At 39.1% G+C, this 24,508-nt stretch overlaps 1 gene segment (V, D, J or C); it reads left to right on the top strand.

Moving 5' to 3' along the window:
- Positions 1–21,067: 21,067 nt before the first annotated feature.
- Positions 21,068–21,527, top strand: LOC118575706. The segment is given in 2 exon segments: positions 21,068–21,113; positions 21,199–21,527. Coding segments are annotated over 2 exon segments (375 nt in total).
- Positions 21,528–24,508: the final 2,981 nt, after the last annotated feature.

Genomic DNA, 24,508 nt, shown 5'->3' with positions numbered 1-24,508 from the left:
TCATATTTTCTGCCTTCCCAGTCCCAGGATCCTGTCCTACCATCTCAGAACAAGGATCTACACTGATACAGCATCATTCACAGTCCTTTATTGGTCACATTTGTTCTATAGAACATTGGTTTAGGATAATTGCTGTGATACTTAGTAATCTCAAGGGTGTGATATTAGTGAAAAGGCTTTATCTTTGAACCTTATTTTTTCATGTTCCTCTAGAAGACATTGTCTCCATAATATGAATATGAATGTACTGTGATTAGTATAGATGCAATCATGTGGAAAATGTGTTGGGACAGGCATGAAACCCCTAGACCAATTCTATGTTAAAGGTTATAATTGCCAGCCAAGGTTTACTTATGAGTCAGGATTAACTGACTATGGTCAGTGGGAATGAAAATCAGACCAGGTAAAGGAGTCTCAGCAAGCCTGAAGCCAAGACAATTTTAGTGTTTTTTTTTTTAATCAGACTTTTTATACCCTTATCAAAAACAGAATATAATGGCAGTTGCCTCAAAGAAAAATTGCATTTTCCTGGATAGAATGTCATTTACAAGCTATACAGGGTAAGCAAGATTAATGTCTAAGAATTATTTTTGTGAAAATTCTATATATTCCATTGATTTCTAGGGAATGACCTGAATGTTACATGGCCTGAGGGAGTGTCAGGATTTCTCAAGAAGTGAAAACCATACACTATCCTAATATCCATGAACCATACCCCATAAAACATAGAAGGCTTACCTCTTACAAAAAGCTAGACCACATGTCCATGGTTCCCTGCAAGAAATTATGCAAGTCTATATTGGATTCAAATTGTTGTTTGAAATACCAGTGAGTTAAGAATGTACCCCTCTGAGTCTTTCAACTGAAAATAAGGATTAACAAGAAAACAGGGGAATCTTCCACATCTGGCCTCTGAAAAGAATAAGATGCTCTAGTGTACTAGTAAGGCATCTACCAAGTGGATATAAGACCACAGTTCATGGATTCATCTGTTATCTACTGCCAAGGCATTTTGAAGTACTCAAGCTCCTCATGTTGCATGCAGGACAAATCTCCAAAGAGGTATTTGAGTGTGTAAATAACTCATCAGGGAATCCCAGAGACAGAGAGAGATATGCTGCTGCAAATTTTATTTCAAACCAAAATTGGTATTTTCCTCCTGCCAAAAAAAGTACATAATGCATTGCCCTCAGATACCAAGACATTGAGAGGAAATTTGCCATAGTCATCCACAATAGTGATGCAAAAATTATAGTATTTCACAAAACATGTATGTGAACTATTGTGTGGTGTTTAAAGAAAGAAATCATAATTTTCATTTTCTTATGTTCTTTTAAGGTACAATGTAATCTCATTGAGTTCTAAAAGAATTATTTCCTTTTCACTCTTTAATTTGGAAGAATGTGGTTACCAGTTACATTATGAATTGTTATGCACACATAGAAGCCAGATGGGATCCCTGTGCTGAACCAGTGCTAGACATGGATACAAGCTACCATCCCTAACTTAAAAGCGATCTCCAAGAGATAACCAAACAGGAAAAATAATTTCTAAATGGATTCTCACTGACTCTATAAACCACTCTGACAGGTACTTTGCACATAAATTATGGTTTCCAGTTTTGCATTTTTATGAAAATTCTGTGTCAGCAAATGTATGTGTGTCTGTTTATGTATGATGCTTATGCTTTTTATTGGGCTCATTTCTATATTTTGTCCAATACATGTTTGATTGTCTTTATTATATTCATTTCATTATTATTTTTAAGTGCTCATTGGTTTTTAATGACAGAGAGCATGGAATAGGGTGGAATTCTGCAAGGAAAGAAAAATGACCTGACAAAGCACTGTGAGATAATTCACCTTCCCAAATACCATTGGGTTTGTATTGTGTGGTCCATCTACTGCTGAACATGAGGCCTGACTGTAAGGGGGATAAACAGCCAGTGAGAATCCGTTTGAGAACAATGCTTTTTCTATGAGAGTGGTTATCTGTTGGAGACGGCTTCTAGGTTAAAGATGGAGCTCGTGTCCACTTCTCCTTTCAGCAGATTAGGGGAGGACATAGAGGAGATGGGGTGGAGAAAGTGTGATAAGAAAGTGGTGTGTTAAAACTATATATTTTAGTTTTAAAATAGAAAAAACAGGGAAGTTATATTTGTCAAGGGAAATGGTAGTTAATAAGTTCTATAAACTCCCAAATCATACATGCTACATTAGGTTTATTGTGCGAGGGCTTTTTCCCACTGAATTGAATGAGCCTGAAGTCTAATTATACAGCTGATGCTCTAATATAAAAGTGTCACTACTGCACTTTGGGCGTATCTTGCAGGGCAACTTCTTGTTGTACTTCATAGGCTTCATGGTTCAATGAGTCTATTGATTGCTTTTCTCCTCTGGCAGTTGGTACAGCAACATCTAGGGCTATGAGAGCTCATCCTTGGGGCAGGAGGCTTCCAGGTCTGTGCCAGATTGATTACTCCAAGTCCTTTGTCCACAAGGTGTGGTGTCTTCAACAACTAAAATTTACTATCAAGTTCTGGAAGACAAGGAATGAAAACGTTAATTTCTGCTTACCTGTCTTGCATGTTTACTCCATGTTATTTACTGGAATCTAAAATCTGGAGATGGAATCTCTAAATCCACAGTTAGAAAGAACATGTGTTTGTATTTATGCATGTAGGTTACCTCATTAAGTATAATAATTTCTAATTCAGTCTTTCTTGAGGGTTTGATCACTATGAAGAACCACCATGACCAAACAGCAAGTTGGGGAGAAAATGATTTATTTGGCTTACACTCTCAAATTGGTCTTCATTATTTAAGGAAGTCAGGACATGAACTCAAACAGGGCAGGATCCTGGAGGCCGGAGCTGATGTAGAAGGCATGAAGAGGTGCTGTTTACTGGCTTGCTTACCCTCATTTGCTCAGTATGCCTTCTGATATAACCAAGGACTGCAAGTCCAGGGATGGCAACACTCACCATGGTCTGGGCCCTCCCCCATTGGTCACTAGATGAGAAAATGCTTTACAGCTGGATCTCAGGGAGGCATATCCTCAACAAAGACTCCTTCTTCTCTGACAGCTTTTGCTTGTGTCAAGTTGACACACAAAACCAGCTAGCACACCATCCTCTTACCTATATATTTTTATTGTTTTATGTTTATTCACACATTAACAGAATTTAGTTGTTTATATGTACCACATTTTCATTGTCCATTCTTCAAAGTATATGTAGCTTTTTTCGTTTCTTAGCTTTTGTGCCTAGATTGGCAATGAACATGACTGAGTAACTTTCTTTGTAGTACAATATTTTGTCTTTTGTATATATGTCAAGAAGTAAACTGGGCTTATATAATGATCAATTTTCAACTTTTTGAGAATTATCCATACTAATTTCATTAATTTGATTCTTATTCTTATGTATAAAAAATAGGAATATGCCAGTACTCAAAGTATGGCTAAATGATTTATGCTCAAAATTACAATAACTGTTAATGAACGTTCCACAAGGTAAACATTTAATTCTGGCTACTATGCTCTTCAGAATTCTACTTGCCAGATTTTATCAGCAGTACATGCAGATATGACTTCACTGTGCTCATGGAAACAACCCAGCCTTTACCCTGTGGTTCTGGAAGAAAACCCCAGCCCTAGAATCCTAGGTTCTCCATTCAGTGATCAGCCCCAACAGTGGATAGCAAAGAGGCCCAGTAGACAAAAGCTTCTTTGAGGAGGGAGTGGGAACTTTTATATGAGGGTATAAGGATAAGTTTTAGAACACAGTTAAAAAATATATTTGTGCCTTTCAGGCTGGACACTGTTGTAAATCTAAGGGTTTGTAGTTGGGTAGCTATTTACATTTCTCCTTTGGTAGCATGCAGAGTATCTTTTGTCAGAGCAATGAAACAATATCTGATTGTAATTCTGACTGACTGACTAAGATTGAACCCATTCCCATTCTGGAATGCCAGACAATCTGACAGTACTTGGTTGCAAGAATCTTGAGGAACAGGAGGCTTATCAGGTAAGAAATAGCAATGTCTACTATTAAAATATGGGAAAGAGCAAAGACAACATGATGTGAAGGGAAGGTATGTCACAGTAAGAGAGTAGGCTGTAGGGGAGAAGGGGCTGGACTCCCTAGTGGTTCAGGGAGGAGAAGTTTCTAGAGGGCATGTGGTACTTTTCTCTAAGAGAAGACCTAGCTCCTGGGGAGAGAATGACAACTACATGAGGAACTGGAGAGCAGAAGAAGGTGTCATGGAAAGAAATGAGCCTACCTGGTGTCTTAGGGAAGTCACAGAAGTCCTTGGAATGCCTTTGGGATAGGCAGAAAGAGGACTGCACTGTGGGTGGGGTAGGTCAGGCCTGGAGGATCTAAGTGGTAAACACAGGTCTTCAATGTGTTTCTAATATTGACCAAACTCAGATATTGAATGAACTATTGAATAAAATCAGATAGTATTTATATTTATATAACAGTTATTTTAATTTTTGAGCATCAATTATGGAACTTTATCCATGCTATACTGTACCACTGAACTGGAATAGCTTCATCCACATATTGCAAATCAGTTTTAGGTATGAATTCATTATAGACAAATCCTTATACAACATTGACTAAATTACCACAATTTAGTTTTTCTTTTCTTAATTTCCTATGAATGTATTTTATAAGTTTGGCTAAGACATCAGAGGAGTTTACATGTACAAAGTACAATAAAGTAAGGTTGCAAAGTCATATTTTTATTGTTTATAACTATGAATTCATACTAAGAAGTATCGTTTCTTCTTTCCTTCCTTCTTTTTTTCTTTCTTCCTTTCTCTCTTCTCCTCTCTTCTCTTTTTTGAGACACAGTTCATGTAGCCCAATCAGAGCTGGATCCTATGATTCTCTTGCTCCTATCTCTTGCCTATAATGCAGTGCTGGGGATGAACACATGAACACTTTAGCTGATGAACTCTATCAGCTGAGCTATGTCCTGTTAGTGACAGAGATAGGACAATAAGTGATGCTTTGATGCTATAAATGTGACTTTGGCCCTTATTTCATCTCCTCTAAGTCTCCTACCCTAGAAGTCATGATATAGCAGGAAGACATGCAAATAAGGTTCCCCTCTGCTCATGAAAATCAGCCCTGACGCTACAGCTCTGAGAGAAGCTCCCAGATCTGGACTTACAGGTCCTCTCATTCTGTGATCATTATATCTAACATGGACTCGAGACTGAGCTGGGTTTTCCTCATTGCCCTTTTCAAAGGTAATTAATAGATAAGGAAAGATACTCAGTGTGTGAGTGGACATGAGTGAGAGGGACAGTGGAAATTTTACTGACATGATTTTCTGTTTGCAGGTGTCCAGTGTGAGGTACAGCTGGTGGGGACTAGGGAAGACATGTTGCAGCCAGGAAGTTCCCTAAAACTCTCCTGTGCAGCCTCTAGATTCACCTTCAGTGAGTACTGCATCAACTGGGTCTGTCAGGCTCCAGGGAAGGGGCTGTAGTGGGTTGCTCTAATTATGATCAAAGGTAGTAATAATGTAGTATACTGTGCGCAGTCTGTGAAAGGCAGATTCACCATCTCAAGAGATGATTCCAAAAGCAGCCTCTACCTGCAAATGAACAGCTTAAGAGTCGAAGACACAGCCATTTATTACTGTAGTAGATACACAGTGAGCAATCTTGAGTGTAAACCCTGACAGAAACCTCCCTGCAGGGGGTGCAGTTTGTTCTTGGGGAACAGACACTTTGTAGAAATGTGTGCAGATATAACTGAGTGCTAATTTCTTGGTTCTCACCTTTCACTCCATCTAATGGTTTCTCAGAATGCTCTCTACATTTATGGTCTGTGACATCTGGGAAAACAGGGTTCCATTTTGCCTCAATATAAAATATATGCCTACTGTCTAACATGAACTAAGTGCAAAGAATTACCTCTAAATGCAGAAATGTGTCTGGCGAAGTTTCTAGGATCAAATGCTTAGAAAGATACAGGGTGACAGTGAGGCTTCTCCCTCATGAGGTACAGCGCAAAGTCTCAGTGGTGTTCTGACTAGGACAGTGTTTGGGATTAGGGTAACCACAGGGAAGTGAAGCCCCAATCATTGATCCATACACCATAACATGTAGCTGTAAGTTTTTCTGTGTCCTGCCAGCTTCACAGTCCCTCAGGTGCTTATAACATAATAACTCAGAAGCTAATTAATCATAACTGCTCAGGCATTTTCCCAAGCTTATTACTGACTAGTTCTTACACTTAAATTAACCCATATTTCTTATCTAAGTTTAGCCAAGTGGCTTGGTATCTTTTCTCAGTTCTGCCTTGTCATCTTGCTTCTTCTAGGTCTGGCTGGCTACTCCTGACTCCTTTCCTCTTCCCAGCATTCTCCTAGGCTGCTCGCCTTCTATACTTCCTGCCTGGCTACTGGCCAATCATCATTTTAATAAACCAGTGTACAAAAGCATTATCCCACAGTGTTTCCCTTTTTCTGTCTAATCAAAAAGGAAGATTTTAACTTTAACATAGTAAAACTATGTGTACTTGGCAAAATGGAAAAAATTATTTTATTATCTATCCTATATTTGTGAGTCTAAAGTTTCATATCTAATTTATCTTTTATCATAACTAAGGAAAATTATTACTGTAACTATCTAGTCTTAAACTACATCAAAGACCTCAGAAGGATATAATATTACCTATTAAACATCAAGAGCATTGTAAGCAACTTCCAAAAATCTAGACCTGCAGAGACAGCTGGCTGCCTGGGGAGTCACCCAAAGTCTCCAGTGGTTCTGCTTTCCCTGAGAACTGTGCACATCAGGCACAGATCTGACCCATTTATATTTCCAGCTGATTCAATTACTAAATCTGTAACTTTCATCATCATCATATGTCCCATCACATTTTGTTCATCTAGAAAATCTTCAGACCTTTGTTCTAAACAGGCACGAACCATTTACCTTAAACTCTGCTGAGGCCCAGGCTGTGCACTGGGGGGATTTGAGGAAGGTTGTTGGTAAATTTTCAGTCCATATATCCCTGATTCCTTCAACCATCTCATGTCATAAACTCTTGGAATATGAAAAAGTAAAGAGTTAAGCTGGACATCGGTTTGCTAAATAAAATATTCTGTAGATGAAGGGCTCACCATGTTCTGTTCCAACACCACATACCACTTTTTGGAGATGGACAGATAGTTCTCCTGCTGAGAGCAAGCTCTAGCTCTCAGTGCCCAGGTCTCTGCGAACTATATTGTCCTTCTTCACGGTGATTACCTTCGGGCCACTGAGTCTTGTTTCAGGAATGTCTTGCCCTTAGTGGACCTCTATCAAGAGTCTGCCACAGCCAGGCGGTGGTGGCGCATGCCTTTCATCCCAGCAATTGGGAGGCAGAGGCAGGTGGATCTGTGTGAGTTCAAGGCCAGCCTGGTTTACAAAGCAAGTTCCAGGAAAGGCACAAATCTACAGAAAGAAACCCTGTCTCAAAAACAAAAAAACAAACCAAAACAAAAACAAAATCTAAACACTTACAGCAAAGGGAAAAATGATTTCTTGTTTTCCATCCATCTCTTTATTATCAGTTGAAAACAGACATTTTCCTTGAGTCAAGATTGGTGTGAGGACAGCATTAGCTCACAAAATGTATAATTTAAATGTACTTTATTTCATGCATGATTCCTGTGGACAGTGAGGAAAAACCATTTACCTAACTGTCCACGTCCCTTATTGAGTAACTCATTGCTGGACATAAAAAGACAGAACTGTCCGCATTTACAGGAGAAGACTAAACTTGTGTGAATCTGCTCTGCTTTATGTGTGCTGCAGACAGTTCTGCTTGAGTCACATTTGTGGTAAAGCCACATTGAACGTAACAGTTTGTGGGATCAGGGAAGATTCCTCAACAATAGGCAGCACCCTTACCTTACAGACATGTGCTAGCTTTCTCATTTGTAGATAATAATATCAAAAATAGATGTAAGATGAGAACAAGTCCCGTTTATACAAAACACAAATATTACACAAATCAATGCAATTTCTGTGGTGATAACCGGCAAAATCCTCAAACATGGTGAAGTGTACAAATAGCATGTCACAGAGTTCGTGTGTGCAGCAAGGGAAATGTTCAGCAGAGTCAAGAAACAGAACACAGTGAGATAAATCTCCTGATCTCTGTTTTATCTCATTACCCATTTTGCACTCTTTTCCCCATCCACCACTCCTGCTGAGCCTTCTCATCCACTCCTGCTGAGCCTTCTCATCCACTCCTGCTGACCCTTCTCATCCACTCCTGCTGACCTTCTCATCCCACTCCTGCTGACCCCCTTCTCATACACTCCTGCTGACCCCCTTCTCATCCACTCCTGCTGACCCTTCTCATCCACTCCTGCTGACCCTTCTCATCCACTCCTGCTGACCCTTCTCATACACTCCTGCTGATCCCCTTCTCATACACTCCTGCTGACCCTTCTCATCCACTATTGCTGACCTTTTTTCCACTCTCAACCTTCACCCTTCCTTTTCTCTTGCCTTTCTCAATGGCCATATCCTCTGAATCTTTATGGTTGTGATGGACTTGTCACATCCAAAGACAGTATTTCACAGCACTTCTGTCCATAGTCTAGCTCTTATGATCTTTGCACCTCATCCTCCATGATGTTCCCTAATCCTTGGAGGAGATGCTATCCCTGATTCCTCTAATGCTTTGTGCTCCACAGTTGTCTATCCATAACACTTTGGCTTCATTTGCTATCACTCTCTAGAATGAGGAAAGAAGTTCCTTTGACCTAAATCATAAGCAGAACTTTGATTATAAACATAAAGACCTAAAAGGGAGTTTGCATACTTGTCCATGTAGCAGGATCTGAGCAATACATTCTAACCCAGAGCCTATTACCTCCAGCTGTATGCATTGGATTATGATAGGACTGCCAGGCATGCAATGAACTAGTCTCGGCTCTCCACAAACTGATTTGGGATAATCAACCATTTTTCAAAAAAGGGGAATTTGAGCCATGAGACAAGTTGTAATACAGGCACATTACTGTACTTTCATTGAAAATAAAACTTTTATGCAAGGTATTCTGATCACAGTTCTCCTCTCAGATCCTCTCACCTCCCTATCCTTCTATAATACACCCCATTGCAGAAGATAACACTAACAGGACCCATTGAATATGCGGAAGTCAAGCTGGTCTCTAACTAATTTTTTTTCCCAGGCTGATTAGAATTTATAACTTGAAGGGAAAACTTTACTTGCTCTGTCTCAATCTGGCTCAGATCTTGATGTCAGAAATGCACTGCCTCATGGATACATAAATGAGAATTGGGATCTCCACACACCTGAGAGCACCACAGGAGCAGACTCTGTCCACAGTCCCTGAGCACACAGATTCTCAAAACAAGCAAAGGCAGTTTGTTGGAAGGGGTCTTCATAGATTTTGGGGTAAATGCTTTAACCTTTTCTATGAAATTCAATTTTATATCTTTAGTTATTGATACATCTGATCATGAATTTCTTTTGGTAATAGTAATCAAATTTTTTATTGTTTTAGGGTTAGTGATGGAGCTGAGTGTCATTTTGTGGAGTCCTCAGGGTCTGGAGTCTGCTACTTTGACAACAAAGTGGGCTCCTGCTCAACTAGCACTGGGGAAAGAACAGTGGATTCCAACCTGGGAATGTAGAGACCTGATCCTGCCATCAGGAGCTTTGGGTGCTCATTCCCCTGTTTCCTGAGATTGGATTCTCTTTGTCACCACTATTTCATTGACTAAACCAGTGAAAATGGTCTAGTCTATGAGCCATACTGGAAGCAGACACCATCTCTGACACAGACTCCTTGGAGCACAGCACCTGCCATCTGAGGACTCTGCCATCTATTACTGTGCAAGGCACAGTGTCATGCACACATCTGAGGTGTGTCAGAAAGGAGTAAATGTGTCTGAAGGAGCAAGAAGCTGCCTTGGGCCTGATATCGCAGAAAGAGTAACCTGAAGACTTGCTCTAAACTTGTGGTTAAGTACTGAGGAAAGGAACACCAGACTATAAATTATTATCTTTGCATAGAGTTTTCCTAGTCACCTTGCATGCAAGAGTCAGAGAGCAGAAGTTTTAAATTAATGAACTTGTTCACATATTCCCATGCTGCTGTTAATGTGAGCACAGGTTTCTGCCATAATTGGGTCAATTTCCTGTGTAGAAATGATTGATCATATATTAAATCAATGTCTAATTCCTAGGAGATGACCAACTTTGCTGCTGAATTACTATTAACAAAATTTCTTCCACAACCCAGTTTGTCTTCATGATATTTGAGGGGTAGGTTCAGAGATAACCATTTATCCTGATTTCACATTCATTGTCTCCCCTAGTTCTTGTACCCTGCCCTATAATTACAAGCCTGTCACAGAACACTGACTCACAGTGACACAAGGCCATCTTCTCCTCTCTTTGGGACACAAGAGTGTCACAGTCATCTTCCCTGCTTTACTTAAGGTGTCTTATTGATTACAGATGCTGATTCATGAAAATTTTCAAGATGAATGAGCTTTGGAGGTTGTTTGTAACTTCTGCTGGAGGACATTCTAGGGATCTCCAGAGACATATCCAAACTGTTGTTTTCCTGCACCTGAGATATGTGACCAGTGAGGAAACAATGATATATCAATCAGTGAATGATTCCAAGTGAGGAGATCAGAACCAGGTCTAGATACAATCCTCTTTGCAAAGTGATTCAGGAATAGTGCAAGTTATCTTCAGGCCTTTCTGTGCTTTTCAGAAGCATCAAATACAACACAGTGACAGAAAGAACTGTTGGGCATTTATGATCAATGAAAATAGTTCCACACAATGAAGAAGGGTGATATAATCCACAGAGGAAAAAGTGAGTGAAAATGCTAGAATTCAATGTGTGTGTGTATTTTAAGGATACTATTGCCCAATTTCACACACATTACACCAGCTCAGCCCATATTATGATCCTCACATGAGTTTAACTTAGGAGAAGAAGCTCTTGTCATCTTTTGTGATGTCACTGAATCTATACTTTTTGAGTGAATTCACTGGTGTGAGGAAAATGTCTTTGTAAATTCACAGATTGATCATGCCAAACTTCTGCACATTGCCACCCATTATAGCCACTAGCAGCCCACCATAGTGGAGTAGGAAGCATACCATTATACACATTACCCAGGAGAACAGATATGCAGAAAACCAAAGAAGGACCTCCTTCATCCTGAATTCTCCTCTACAGTGAGAACAGAATATTATCCTGAGTGTTTTAATCATTGTTCTGACAACCCACAGGTCATCATATAAATTCTGATTAGAAGAGAAGATATGCATCAGACAGCTTCTTTTATTCTGCAACAGTATTTGCATCTGATTAATGACCTGACATTAGAGGAAAATATATATGAATAGTCTGAATTTATGTAGTATGTTGTTTTGCATTAATATTTTGGCTATACTTTAGACAATGAAACTCACATGCACACATATCCCTACATAGTGCTATTGGATTTTCCCGTACATGGGAGTATATTCCAAATCCATCCTTCATCCATGAAAATGTTCAGCTTCTGAATAGCTTAACTAACTTATGCCATGTCCAAGAATGAGAGGACTCTAGAATTGGAAAGGTAGACCTGGAAAGAGGAAGCTGTGTATGTACACATATCCTCCAACCATGAGGATCCTTGTAAAGGAGATCTCCCCTCTTCCCTTTCCTTTAAATGCATGCAAATGCAGTGTGGGAAACAGACTGAGTTACAGCACACATTTGCTTAATTTCTACTTCATTTTCAATTTGAATAAAGTTTTCTGCAACTGTTAACTTTTCTGTGAATACTACATTGGTATTCTGTTTACCTCTTTATCTGCATGTCTTAGGAGTTCACATCTGGATACATGGAGGGCTGTATCTGAGCTTCAGACTCATTAAGGTATTCTGACATCAGGTGCTCTGTCCCAGGTACAGTCTGAAGAAGGTAGTCAAGACTCTGTTCTCTCCTGTTGTCACCTTACTGCAAGTGGGAACTGCTAGAGCTGGATCCAACTGTCCTCAGGGAGGAGCCTGACATTGAGAGGGGTGTTGATGATAGTATAGAAACATCTTAAAATCAGTATCTCAAACATCCAGTCAGCAACTCCATATAAACAGGAGCCCTTTCTCCCTTTAGCTGCACTCTGTGAACACTGAAGTCTCAGGGATGTGTTACTGCTCAACGGAGACACTGCAACTTCAGTGTGAGCCATGACAGACCAACCTGAAGCGGAGCTCCTGACCAGCAGGGGGCACAATGGAACCAAGAATCCCCAGTAGAGAGATGAGCTTGGTGTGGAGGGGACTTTGTATCCTCTGTGGTTTCCTTTGTTGAGTCCACTAGCTGCTCTGCACCTGCTATGATTGACATGTGTCTTTTCCATAATCAAGTAAGAACCTTTGTTAAACTCATCACAGATTTTTATTTCCTTGTTTATTTTATTCAGTTTTCATGTACTTTTATCAAGTTTAATTGTTTGTTTGTTTGTTTTTGTTTTTTGTTTTTTTTGAGACAGGGTTTCTCTGTGTAGTTTTGTTGACTTCCCTGGATCTCACTGTGTAATCCAGGCTGGCTTCGAACTCATAAAGATCTGCCTGGCTTTGCCTACAGAGTGCTTGGTTTAAAAGCATGCACCACTACCACCGGGATTAACAAACTTTTTTTTTTTTTATAATAAAACGTTGATACACTGTATTCTGATCACTAATTCTCCATACCCTGCTCTTCCCAGATCTCCCTTCTGTTCTCTCCTACCCAATTTCATGTTCTTTCTTTTCTCTGTAGGAAAAAAAGACAAAAATATTTTAAAATTGGTGTTAAAACAAAACAAAGATAAAATAATAAGTACTCTCACATTCAAGCATACAGAAAACCATGGAAACACAGCTCTGTAACCATGTTATATAGACAAAAGACAAGTGAGACAAAAATGCACAGTGTGATATGAGAGAAAATATCTATAAAAATTGCAGTCCATTTTGTGCTGTCCTTCTACCACTGGGAATGTGTCAGTCCTTAAGTGTGGTTGGTATACCCAATGAGACTCTGTGAAGGAATACTATATTTTCATTAACTATAGAAACTTCTTGATTGAGGGTGTGAGCCTGTGTCCATGTCCCCCTTTCAACACTGGGACTCCACCTGGCATGACATGGTTTAGGATCTGTGCACGTTGTCATAGTCTCTGTGAGTTTGCATGTGCATTATTCCTGTTGTGTCTAGAACACAGGTTCCTTGGAGTCCTATACCCCTTCTGACACTTACAATATATTCAGATTTTAAATATTCATAAATAAGACCTAACTAGAGAGTTTTCATGGACAACTAAAAGCACTGTCAATATGTCATACTGTCTGTAGCACCTGTGGAGCCACTCTGATCATGAGCTCATATGGAGTTACATTGTGCCTGGAACTGAGATGTACAATTAATAACTCCTTCCTTTGGGGAATAGCTCTGTCCACTCATGCAGGAACCTGTCTTCAACGATTGGATGTTAAACTAAGGTACAAATAACATCCATTTACTTTCTACTCAGCTTTCCTTAAGCATAATCTCACATAACTATAGAGAATTATCAGAATGAGACCATTGAGACAGTTCTAATAACTACACTGCAATTCTTATCTAGATATCTCTCCAGCTTTGCATAACCTTTCCTTAGAGTTATTAGTTTTGGTAAACATATTGTATCAACAGAAGAATAAAACTTGACCATAGTCTGAATACAAATTTATTCTTTCAACACAAATAAAATCTTAAATATAAAATAAGGCAACTATTAATTGTTAATAATTTCCAGACATTTCTGAGGGTCCCTTTGTCTGTCATTTCACAGTCATATTGTGTCTTTGCCAACTTTTCAAAAGCACTGCTGGGAACAAAGTGATGGTGATTCAGGATGCCCTTAGCGTACACCATACCTTGACCAGCTATTTACTAGTGAACACCTCCATTGACATGGTTCCTTTTTAATAAAGTAAAATAGGACAAGCTGAGGCACAACATTATGATATAAGTACACCTTAAGTCTAAGGGATTGGAATTGTTGCTAGAGTAGCTGGGAATAAGCTGTAATATGAACTAGGCCAGTAAAAGACAAATCAACAGCATGTGCACAGACAAATCTACTTTCACAGTCCAGTTTGGTTCCCCTAAAACAAACAAAGGCAGTTTGTTAGAAGGGGTCCCCATAGATTTTGTGGTAGGTGATTTAACCTCTCCTATGAAATCTAATTTTATGACTTGGGTTATTAATACATCTGATCATGAATTCCATTTGGCAGTAGTAATCAAAATCTCTCATTGTTTTAGAATTAGGGATGAAGCTGAGTGTCATATTTTGGATTGTGGAGTCTCCTAGTGTGGAGTCTGTTACTTTGGCAACAAGCTGGGATCCTGCTCAGATGGCACTGGGGAATGAGCAGTGAGATTCCAAGCTGGGAATGTAGAGACCTGATTCTGTCATCAGCAGCACTGGGTGCTCATTCCCCTGTTTTCTGAAATTGGATTCTCTTTGTCATCACTATCCACACAGACTGCACCAGTGAAAATGCATCTTACATTTTGCAGGAATGAAAAAAAAATCCATTAACCGTTCACATGGAGTATAATGATAGGAGACACAGTAGTCTTCATAGAATTCCTAAGTTAAGATGTCAGGTAGGATAAGAATATGGGAGGTGGTAGACCAGTGGATCATAAATCAGGATCTAAGGCTAATAAGGAAGAATAGTGAAGCAGAGGGAGAGAAAGAGAAAAAAAGGGAACATAAAGTTGGTAAAGATTGATGAATACAGGTAGGGAGGATCTGGGAAGATCAGGAGTGGAACTGTCATAATGCATTGTGTGGAAAAGTTAATAAAGACAGGAGAAAATTAGAATTAAAAAGTTCAAGTCTATGAACCTGAAAAAAAATATTTTGTGTTGTTGGGAGGGAGACAAATGTTCAGAAAACAAATTTGATTTCTGTTGTCACTGGATACAAAACACAACCCGTGGTCACTCACCAGGTGTCTTGTTTAAGGACAATTTTTTTTTTTTCTAAAACAGGTGAGATTTATGATCCTGAAATCATGCTGGGGAAGCATCCATTGAAAGTTTCTCTGGCTATTCACTCTTAACTTTTCTAAGCTAGCTGACATGAAAGTGTCATCATTTGTTTTGTGCACATATTCCTGTGGTTACTGAATTGATAAAATATTTTAAATGCACTAAATTCCGAAGAAATATGATTAAACCAATGTAAATTTCCATACTCAATTTTATTGCATCTGTTTTCATTATTATCTCTTCTACAACTACATGGATTATTACAGTATCACAACTATGGGCAGATTTTCATGAATATTGTCGAGCCATTCTTGGGAGAAGAAAGCCACTGAGGTGACACCACAGGCATGTACAAAGGAGCACAGAGCCCAAGAGAGGCCATGCAGAACAAGTTCAACATCTACATCTTCTAGATAGACCTGAATGAGTGCGGTAAATCAGCTAGACTCTAGCTCAGAAGGAAATCCCCAGAACTGATCAACCTGATGCATGTGGAGCACAGGTCAGCAGGTGATATGCCCACCTCAGTAATTCAGGGCCCTAAGTAACAGGGCAAAAACGGAACAGCAAGTTAGGGCATCCATCCAGAGTTTCCTCCTTTTACTTATCCACATATAACACTGTTAAATGAATGGAACCCATCAGAGAAATGATTTGGTTATCAAAGGACTCGAAACAGAAATGACTTCAGATCATCAGCTCTCTGCATTTAGTTGCTTTAAATAAAATCTCTTTCCTCCAAATGCCACAGAAACAATAATGTCATAGTCCATAGGAACTCTTAGACAGAAGATAGTATCTTTAACAGTTGAATTAGTTAGTCAATTAAACATTTAGTCCCAGCATTCTTTTCTAATACTGGAGGTGCTAAACCAAGTGTTCTCATGTTTTGACAGGTCCACCAACCACCATGTAAGTCCTCCATTTTCAGGGGGAATTCAGAGATTGGAAAACATTCAAACATGGCATTATAGACGAGGTAATAGAATCCTCTCCTTCCTGTGGAAAGCACAAGCAAGGAACATATACCTAGTTGAGGACATTAAAATAAAAAGAGCATGAGTCCCAAGAATGTTAACTAACACACTGCTAACAAATCCATGCACCATATACATGGATGTGAGTTTAATATGATTTTATTTCTCAAAGAATAATCTCTGATAGTTGTACTTGGAAGTTTTTCTCTGTCCTGACTAGCTGTTGGGAACCAAATATTGGATAGCTGTGCCTTGACTTTTCTTGCTTGGATGATCTGGCATAACTGCACCCATTGACTTGCAAAACAATAATTCCCAGAAGAACCACAAAATATTCTTTTAGATTAACTTCCTAGAGTATGTTTGATTGATCAGTTGTTCAAGCATTGGACCAAAGAGACCTCTCCCTAACCCTTTTCTAATTGATTGATCGGTTGCTTAAGCATTGGACCAAAGAGACCTCATCCTAACCCTTTTCTAACAATTTTCCATCTCCCTCCCTTCCCCTCATATCCACCAGTATATAAGCTTGCTTCACTTTGCAATAAATGAGACCTTGACGCAACTCAGACTGACTCTGTCTTTCTTTATGCGCCTGGTCTCCTTCCTCTCTCACCCCCATTGGTCTTTCAGGTGGTGCCTCCTCAGGTCCAACCTAATAACCTGTCCTGCAGGACGGGTCACCTAGCCCACAGTCAGGACAAATCTCTCTCACCCACAATTCCATAGTTGCTTACAAAATAATCACTTAGAGGCTTAATATTATTTACAAACCATATGATCTAATGGCTCAGGCTTCTGGTTAGCTAGCTACTATTACTTAACCCATTTCTATTAATCTGTAAGTTGCCAAGTGGCCATGGCTTACCAGTGTTTTCACATCTTGCTCCTCCTGGTGGCAGCTGGTGTCTCTTTCCTCTCTTCTTCCTGTCTGTCTCCTTGAATTTCCTTCTTGCCTGTAAGCTGCTTTGCCATGGGCCAAACAGTTTTATTTATCTCCCAATCAGAGCAACACATATTCACAGCATACAGAAAGACATCCCACAGGAGATAGTATTAGTGTTTATTTAATATATTTTGATTTGACTCACAGTGACACATGGCAAGCTTCTCCTCTCTTTGGGATACAGGAGTGTCACAGTCATCCTCCCTGCTTTGCTTAAGGTGTCTTATTGATTACAGATGCTGATTCATGAAATTTTTCAAGATGAATGAGCTTCAGAGGTTGTTTGTAACTTCTGCTGGAGGACATTCTAGAAATCTCCAGAGACATATCCAAACTGTTGCTTTCCTGCACCTGAGATATCTGACCAGTAAGGAAACAATAATATATCAATCTGTGAGTGATTCCAAGTGAGGAGATCAGAACAAGGATCCAGACACAATCCCCTTTGCAAAGGGATTCAGGAATCGTGCAGTTATGCTCTGTGCTGTTCAGAAGCATCAAATATAGCACAGTGACAGAAAGAACTGTTGGGTGTTTAGATCAATGAAAACAGGCCCACACAGTGAAGAGGGTGAAATAATCCACAGAGTAAAGAGTGAGTGAAAATGCTAGAAATCAATGTGTGCATGTATTTTAAGGATACTCTTGCCTAATTTCACACACATTACACCAGCTCAGCCCATATTGTGATCCTCACATAAGTTTAACTTAGGAGAAAAAGCTCATGTCATCTTTTGTGATGTCACTGAATCTAGACTTTTGGGAATGAATTCAGTGCTGGGAGGAAACTGTCTTTGTAAATCCATACAGGTTAATCAGGCTAAACTCGTGCACATTGCCACCCATAATAGCCACTAGCAGCCCACCATACTGGAGTAGGAAGCACACCATTATACATATTACCCAGGAGAACAGATATGCAGAGAGCCAAAAAAAGCACCTCCTGTATCCTGAATTGGAGGGATAACTGTTCCTCTACAGTGAGAAGAGTATCCTGAGAGTTTTAGTCATTGTTCTGACAATCCACAGGGCATCATATCAATTCTGATCAGTGATAGAAGAGAACATATGCACCAGACAGCTTCTTATATTCTGCAACAGTAGGTGCATGTGATTCATGACATGATATTAGAGGAAAATATACATGAATAGCCTGAATTTATGTAGAATGTAGTTTTGTGTTAATATTTAGGCTATATTTTAGACATTGAAACATACATGCACACGTATCCCTACATAGTGCTATTGGATTGTCCTGTACCTGGGAGTATATTTTAATTCCATCCTTCTTCCATGAAGATGTTCAGCTTCTGAATTGCTTAACTAACTCATGCCCTGTCTAGGAATGAGAGGACTCTAGAATTGGAAAGGAAGACCTGGAGAGATAAAGCTGTGTATGTACACATATCCTGCACCCATGAGGATACTTGTAAAGGAGATCTCCCCTCTTCCCTTTCCTTTAAATGCATGCAAATGCAGTGTGGGAAACAGACTGAGTTACAGCACACATTTGCTTAATTTCTACTTCATTTGCAATTTGAATAAATTTTTCTGCAACTGTTAACTTTTCTGTGCATACTACATTGGTATTCTGTTTACCTCTTTATCTGCATGTCTTAGGAGTTCACATGTGGATACATGGGAGGCTGTATCTGAGCTTCAGACTCATTATGGTTCTCTGACATCAGGTGCTCTGCCCCAGGTACAGTCTGAAGAAGGTAGTCAAGACTCTGTTCTCTCCTGTTGTCACCTTACTGCAAGTGGGAACTGCTAAAGCTGGATCCAACTGTCCTCAGGGAGGAGCCTGACATTGAGAGGGGTGTTGATGATAGTATAGAAGCAATTTAAAATCAATATCTGAAACATCCAGTCAGCATCTCCAGGTAAACAGGAGCCATTTCTCCCTGTAGCTGCCCTCTGTGAGCACTGAAGTCTCAGGGATCTGTTACTGCTCAAGGGAAACAGTGCAACTTCAGTGTAAGCCAATCCAGACCAACCTGCAGGGGAGCTCCTGACCAGCAGGGGGCACAAAGGAGCCAAGAATCCCTAGTAGAGAGATGAGGTTGGTGCGGAGGGGATTCTGTATCCTCTGTGTTTTCCGTTCTCAAAGTCTGTTAGCTGACCTTCACCTGTTGTGATTGATATGAGATATTTCCATGATCAAACACAGCAAAGATTTCTTTTGTTAAACTCTTCACTGATTTACATTTTTGTTTATTTTATTAAGTTTTCATTTACTTTTTACAGTTTTTTGAAAAATTTCAGACAGTGTATTCTGATCTTTGATTCCCCTTCCCTCTACTCCTCCCAGATCTTTCCTCTCCTCCCTAAGTCCACACCTTTTCTTTTTCTGTGTAGGAAAAAAAAATAGACAAAAAAGATAAAAAACAAAACAAAACAGGATTAAGAAGAAAAAAACAAAACTAAAACAGTAAATATTCTCACACACAAGCATATACAAAGTCCTAAAAACACATCTCTGTTACCATGATATACAGGCAAAAGACAAGTAAAACAAAAAATTCAAAATGTGATATTAGAGTAAACATCTATAAAAATACCATTGAGTTCATTTTGTTTTGTAAGAGCTTGTGAAGTAACTGAGCAGGTAACGGTGTCTACTGGCATGCTTAGCAACATCAGTTTCATTGCTTGGGTCAACATCATAGGATACAAGAATTGAATTCCATATGTTGTCCTCTGAGGATCATACGTGTACCTTGGTACATGTGGGCCCTGTTCTTACAACTAAAGACAGTATAACAATTTTTGAAACTATTACATGGATCATGGATGGAAAGAAACTCCTGAGGACCCATGCCAAGCAGTGGATCTATTGGCATTTGATGACTGATGAGGAAATATAATCAATTTCCATTGAAGGTTTCTGGAGGTTTTCTATGTACTAGTGAATGACTCCACCTATGTGTATATAGATAGCACTGATTGGATTCATTGTGTTATGTGTTAATGAAACAAAAGAGGTCAGGAAGTTGGGAGAGAGACTTATTGGAAGGTCCCAAGAGGAACATGTAGGGCATAGTGGATGTAGATATGATCATAATATATCTTATACTTGAATTAAAATTTGAAGGAATATAAATTATGAAATTTAAAAATATTAATTTTACATATGTTTAGAATTTTCAGACATGTGTATTTTGTACAGTATGTATATTTCCTCCATAATCTCTACCTTCATTTTCTTTCCCCTTCTACTTTAATTTTATTCTATTAGACAGTTTCACTGATACACCATCCTGTATTTGTACTCATAGATTTATGTAAGTATGCAATATCTAAACACTACTAATGAGAGTCTCATTTGATGTCTGTGTTTCTGAGATGACCTAGATAATACACTTATCACTAGTTGAATCCATTTTTATAACTGATGTATCTTCCATATTCCTTATAGATGAAAAACTTCTGTTGTGTTGTTTATATAAACACACCTTTCTTGATGAAATCCTCTGTTGAAAATACATAATTTATTTCCATAATTTATTATTGTGATGTTGCTGCATTTACCATAGCTGTGTAAATATTACTGAAGTATATTTACCTTGGCCAATTGGGTGACTTTCTTAGTATGTAATTTATTGGAAAGGCAAATAATAATTGCATGTATCTGAAATGAGGATGTAAATTTCAAACTAGGTATGTTTTAAATTTTCCATCACTATCATCATCATCATTAAAAGTAAATCAATCTGATAACCTGGTCACAAATTAGAGCATTTGCCTCAGGCTTGAAATCTATTGAGAGCTTAGGTCCTGTTGTTACATCCTCAGCGTTTGAATAAGGCTTAGAAAAGAAGCATGTTATACACTTCCTCAGAGAGTATTAGGACTTGGCCCTCAGCATGCTGCTGCCTGACCCAATTGTTCTCTACTTCCTTCGCTAGCTGGACTAGCTCCTTATCTTAGAAATACCCTGCACATTATGCAAATTACTGAGGCTATGGTGGTAAATACAGAGATGTCCACACCATAGAACAACATATGACCAGTGTCTTCTCTACAGTCACTGAGCACACAGGTCCTCACCATGGGATGGAGCTGGAGCATCCTCTTCCTCCTGTCAATAACTGCAGGTAAGGGGCTTCCCAGTTCCAAACATGAAGAAGGAACAGGGACTGAGGTGACAATGACATCCACTCTGCCATTCTTTCTCCACAGGTGTCCACTCCCAGGTCCAGCTGCAGCAGTCAGGTCCTGGACTGGGGAAACTTGGGTCCTCAGTGAAGTTGTCCTGCAAGGCTTCTGGCTACACCTTCACCGGCTATTATATGAACTGGGTGAAGCAGAGGCTTGGACAGGGTTTGGAGTGGATTGGAAGGATTTATCCTGGAGATGGCGATACTGACTACAACCAGAAGTTCAAGGACAAAGCCAAACTGACTGCAGACAAATCCTCCAGCACAGCCTATATGGAGCTCAGCAGCCTGATCTCTGAGGACTCTGCAGTCTATTACTGTGCAACACACAGTGTTGCAACCACATCCTGAGTGTGGCAGAAACCCTGGAGGGGCAGGAAGCTGCCCTGGGACTGAAATGACAGAGATTAGACTGGAGAGATACATAGAAATAATGACCCTGTGTATCCATTTTTCTGCCTCCTCCACTGTTAATAAAATGATGCTGATTGAGGTCCAGTTTCCCTTCCATTTACATGTTTCTGCTGTATTAAAACAATAAAGAAGGGAAAACCATGGTAATACATAGTGAAAAACATCATAAAATATAATATAAATTTTACCAGTAAAGTCTACATAAACAACACGTGACCAAAGCAAAACTCCCCTCTTAGTTTTATGTCTTAAGTAGCTTGAATGAGTGTTTAATTTTGGATGTTTTGTCCAGCAGAACTTCTAGTTTCTTAGTATGTAAAATCTATTCATATCATAAATTACTGCCACATAACTGTATTTTTTATAATTTGACCAAAGGTATCATTAAATTTCTTTTCATAAAACTCATTTATTGGCCCAGTATATACACATGTTAACTAAGAATAGGTTTGAGATTATTCATAATTATCTGGTCTCAAGTTTACTGCCTTTCCAGTCCCATCATCCCGACCTACAGTCACATACATTTACAGAACATTGTCTTACTCTGATACACCATCATCCTTCATGGTCCACTGGATAACTTGAAATCACCCATGTTCTACAGAGGGTTTGGTTTTGAATAGCTAGGCTAATAACAAGCTTCATGGAGATCTGTAGTACTTTGAAGAGTTTGGTTCAGTAAAACACTCTATAAAGCAGCCCATTAATTTTGCATGTTCTTGTAGTAGACATTCTTTATTCTTGAAATATGAATGCCACACGCTGAATATGGATGAAGCCTCATATGCTGAATATCTTGTGGCAGGCATAAATCCCCTTTGCAGATTCTATATTAGAGATCATTCAAATTTGTGTTGAATTTAAAATACTGATTGAAATAGTAGTGTCTTCATAAAGTACCTCCTTTCTCCTCTAACAGGAAAGTAAGGACTGATAAGAATCTTTTGATTTTGGCCTCTAAATTGATGAAGAATCATCAATGTACTGGAAAGGCCTCTGCCAAATGTCAGTATGGCCTTGATTCAAGGAACTCTCTGTTTCATGCAGCAGAGTCAGTTTGAAGTGCCCAAACACCTTATACTGCCAAGTTACCCACTGGGTAAAGCCACTGTGGAAATAAGTGTGGCTTTTCCACAGGATGCTGGGAATAGATCCACTCTAGCATGCAGCTATAATATTCTTGAGCATACCCCCAAAGGTCATGTTCTTAATTGCTCTGTTGATAACCAGAATTAGAAGAGCCTAGATGTCCATCAATGAAAAAATGGGTGAAGAAAATGTGATACTAACCTAAAAGGTATAATATGCATGGAGAGGACCTGGTGCAGACCCATGTTTACCCTGTGTTTTCTTCTTCAGTCTCCCTGAGTTCATATGACATTTGCCTAGTTCATTTACACCGAGTCCTATGTCAGAACACTTGTCTTGAAGGATATAAGCTCTGGCAGAGGTCATTGAAGTTAGTTCCTTGAATCTATGTCACTGTTCTGTGAAGGCTACAGAAACAGAAGTGTCATAATTCAAAGATTCTCTTAGTCACCCTGAAGACAGTTTATCTCACAGTAGAATGAATTCCTCAACTGAAAAACTAGGACCTGACAATCTTTTCTCATGGAGAGGTGATATCAAGGCTCTTAATGCAGAATCACAACCTCAGTCAGTATAGAGAGTCATGTTCTGGGTTTAAGGCAGAACTAGAAAGATGGAAGGACATCAGAACAGGGTCCCAGATTGGAGGCTCTGGATTTCTCTGCATCTTTTTGTAGTGACAGACTTGGTTCCTTCATTCTTTGAAAATACTGTCCTATTAGATGGGAGGGCTGCAAGAAATACAGCCTTTGGCAAACAAAATAAATACAGTCACAAATGTTAAAGAATTTAAAATGTGTTTAAAAAGAATAATACTGCATAGAATTTACATTTCTCTAGTACATTTTTCTCAGTATTGGCTATCATATAGCAGTAATTATGGAGTAATCAACACAATGTTGCTTCTTTTATTTATTCAAATTAATATCTAAAGTCAACATTCATAAAATGTCATTAATCCTTTTCAATTTATCAAAATTTTATTTTAATATTTTATATAAAGCAAAGAAGGCAGAGGGCTATATATTAGAAAAACAGTGAAATAAGACTATTTGAATTATATTATAAATACATAATAAAGAGTTGTGTATGGATTCCATGTTGTAGAGCAGTTCTTAAGTCAAATCAGATGTTTGTTGTCTAGTCTCACAATCTTTGCGCCCCCATTACCCTGGCATATTTTTTCAGTTAGGACTGATTGTAGATCTAATGACTTGTGACTGGGTTGGCACTTGTATTTCTCTTTTGGTGGTCTGTAAAGAACCTTCCATTAACAAATACAGAAGAATGTTGTGGTGAAGGTTCTATGTAGAAGTAAGCTTAATATATCCATGTTCAATGAGTTGTGTGCATGTGGTCTTCAGCAATGTGGCCTCCCCAGAGAGCTTGAGAGAAACCAAATACTAAAGGTTTTAAAAAATCTAGTTAACAGTAAAATGATTCATAGATCTGTGCTTTATCCATCAATCAGCAGAGAATCTTCTTCATGCAGCAGCTGGGAACAAACAGAGACCCACAGCTAGAAATTAAGCCTTGCAACACACAGCTCTAAATGGCAGGCCTCCATAAAACCCCACCCCTCAGAGCTCAGGGATTCCCCCAGGAGGTTGAAAGAATATAAGAACCACAGCAGATGGAGGATTCCAGGAAATCAAGGCCTTTTAAATCAATGGAGCCCTGGTCACATGAACTCAGAGTGAAGCAGCAAGCACAGGGCCTACAAGGGTCTGCAAAAGGTCTTCCGCATACATATTATTTCTTTCAACTTAGTATTTTTATGAGCCTCTTGAAAGTATGAAAAAAGTGGTCTATGATTCTTGTGCCTT

The sequence above is a fragment of the Onychomys torridus genome, unplaced genomic scaffold (assembly GCF_903995425.1).
Source record: "Onychomys torridus unplaced genomic scaffold, mOncTor1.1, whole genome shotgun sequence".
Classification (NCBI taxonomy): domain Eukaryota; kingdom Metazoa; phylum Chordata; class Mammalia; order Rodentia; family Cricetidae; genus Onychomys; species Onychomys torridus.
This window is presented reverse-complemented; position numbering and strand designations above follow the sequence as displayed.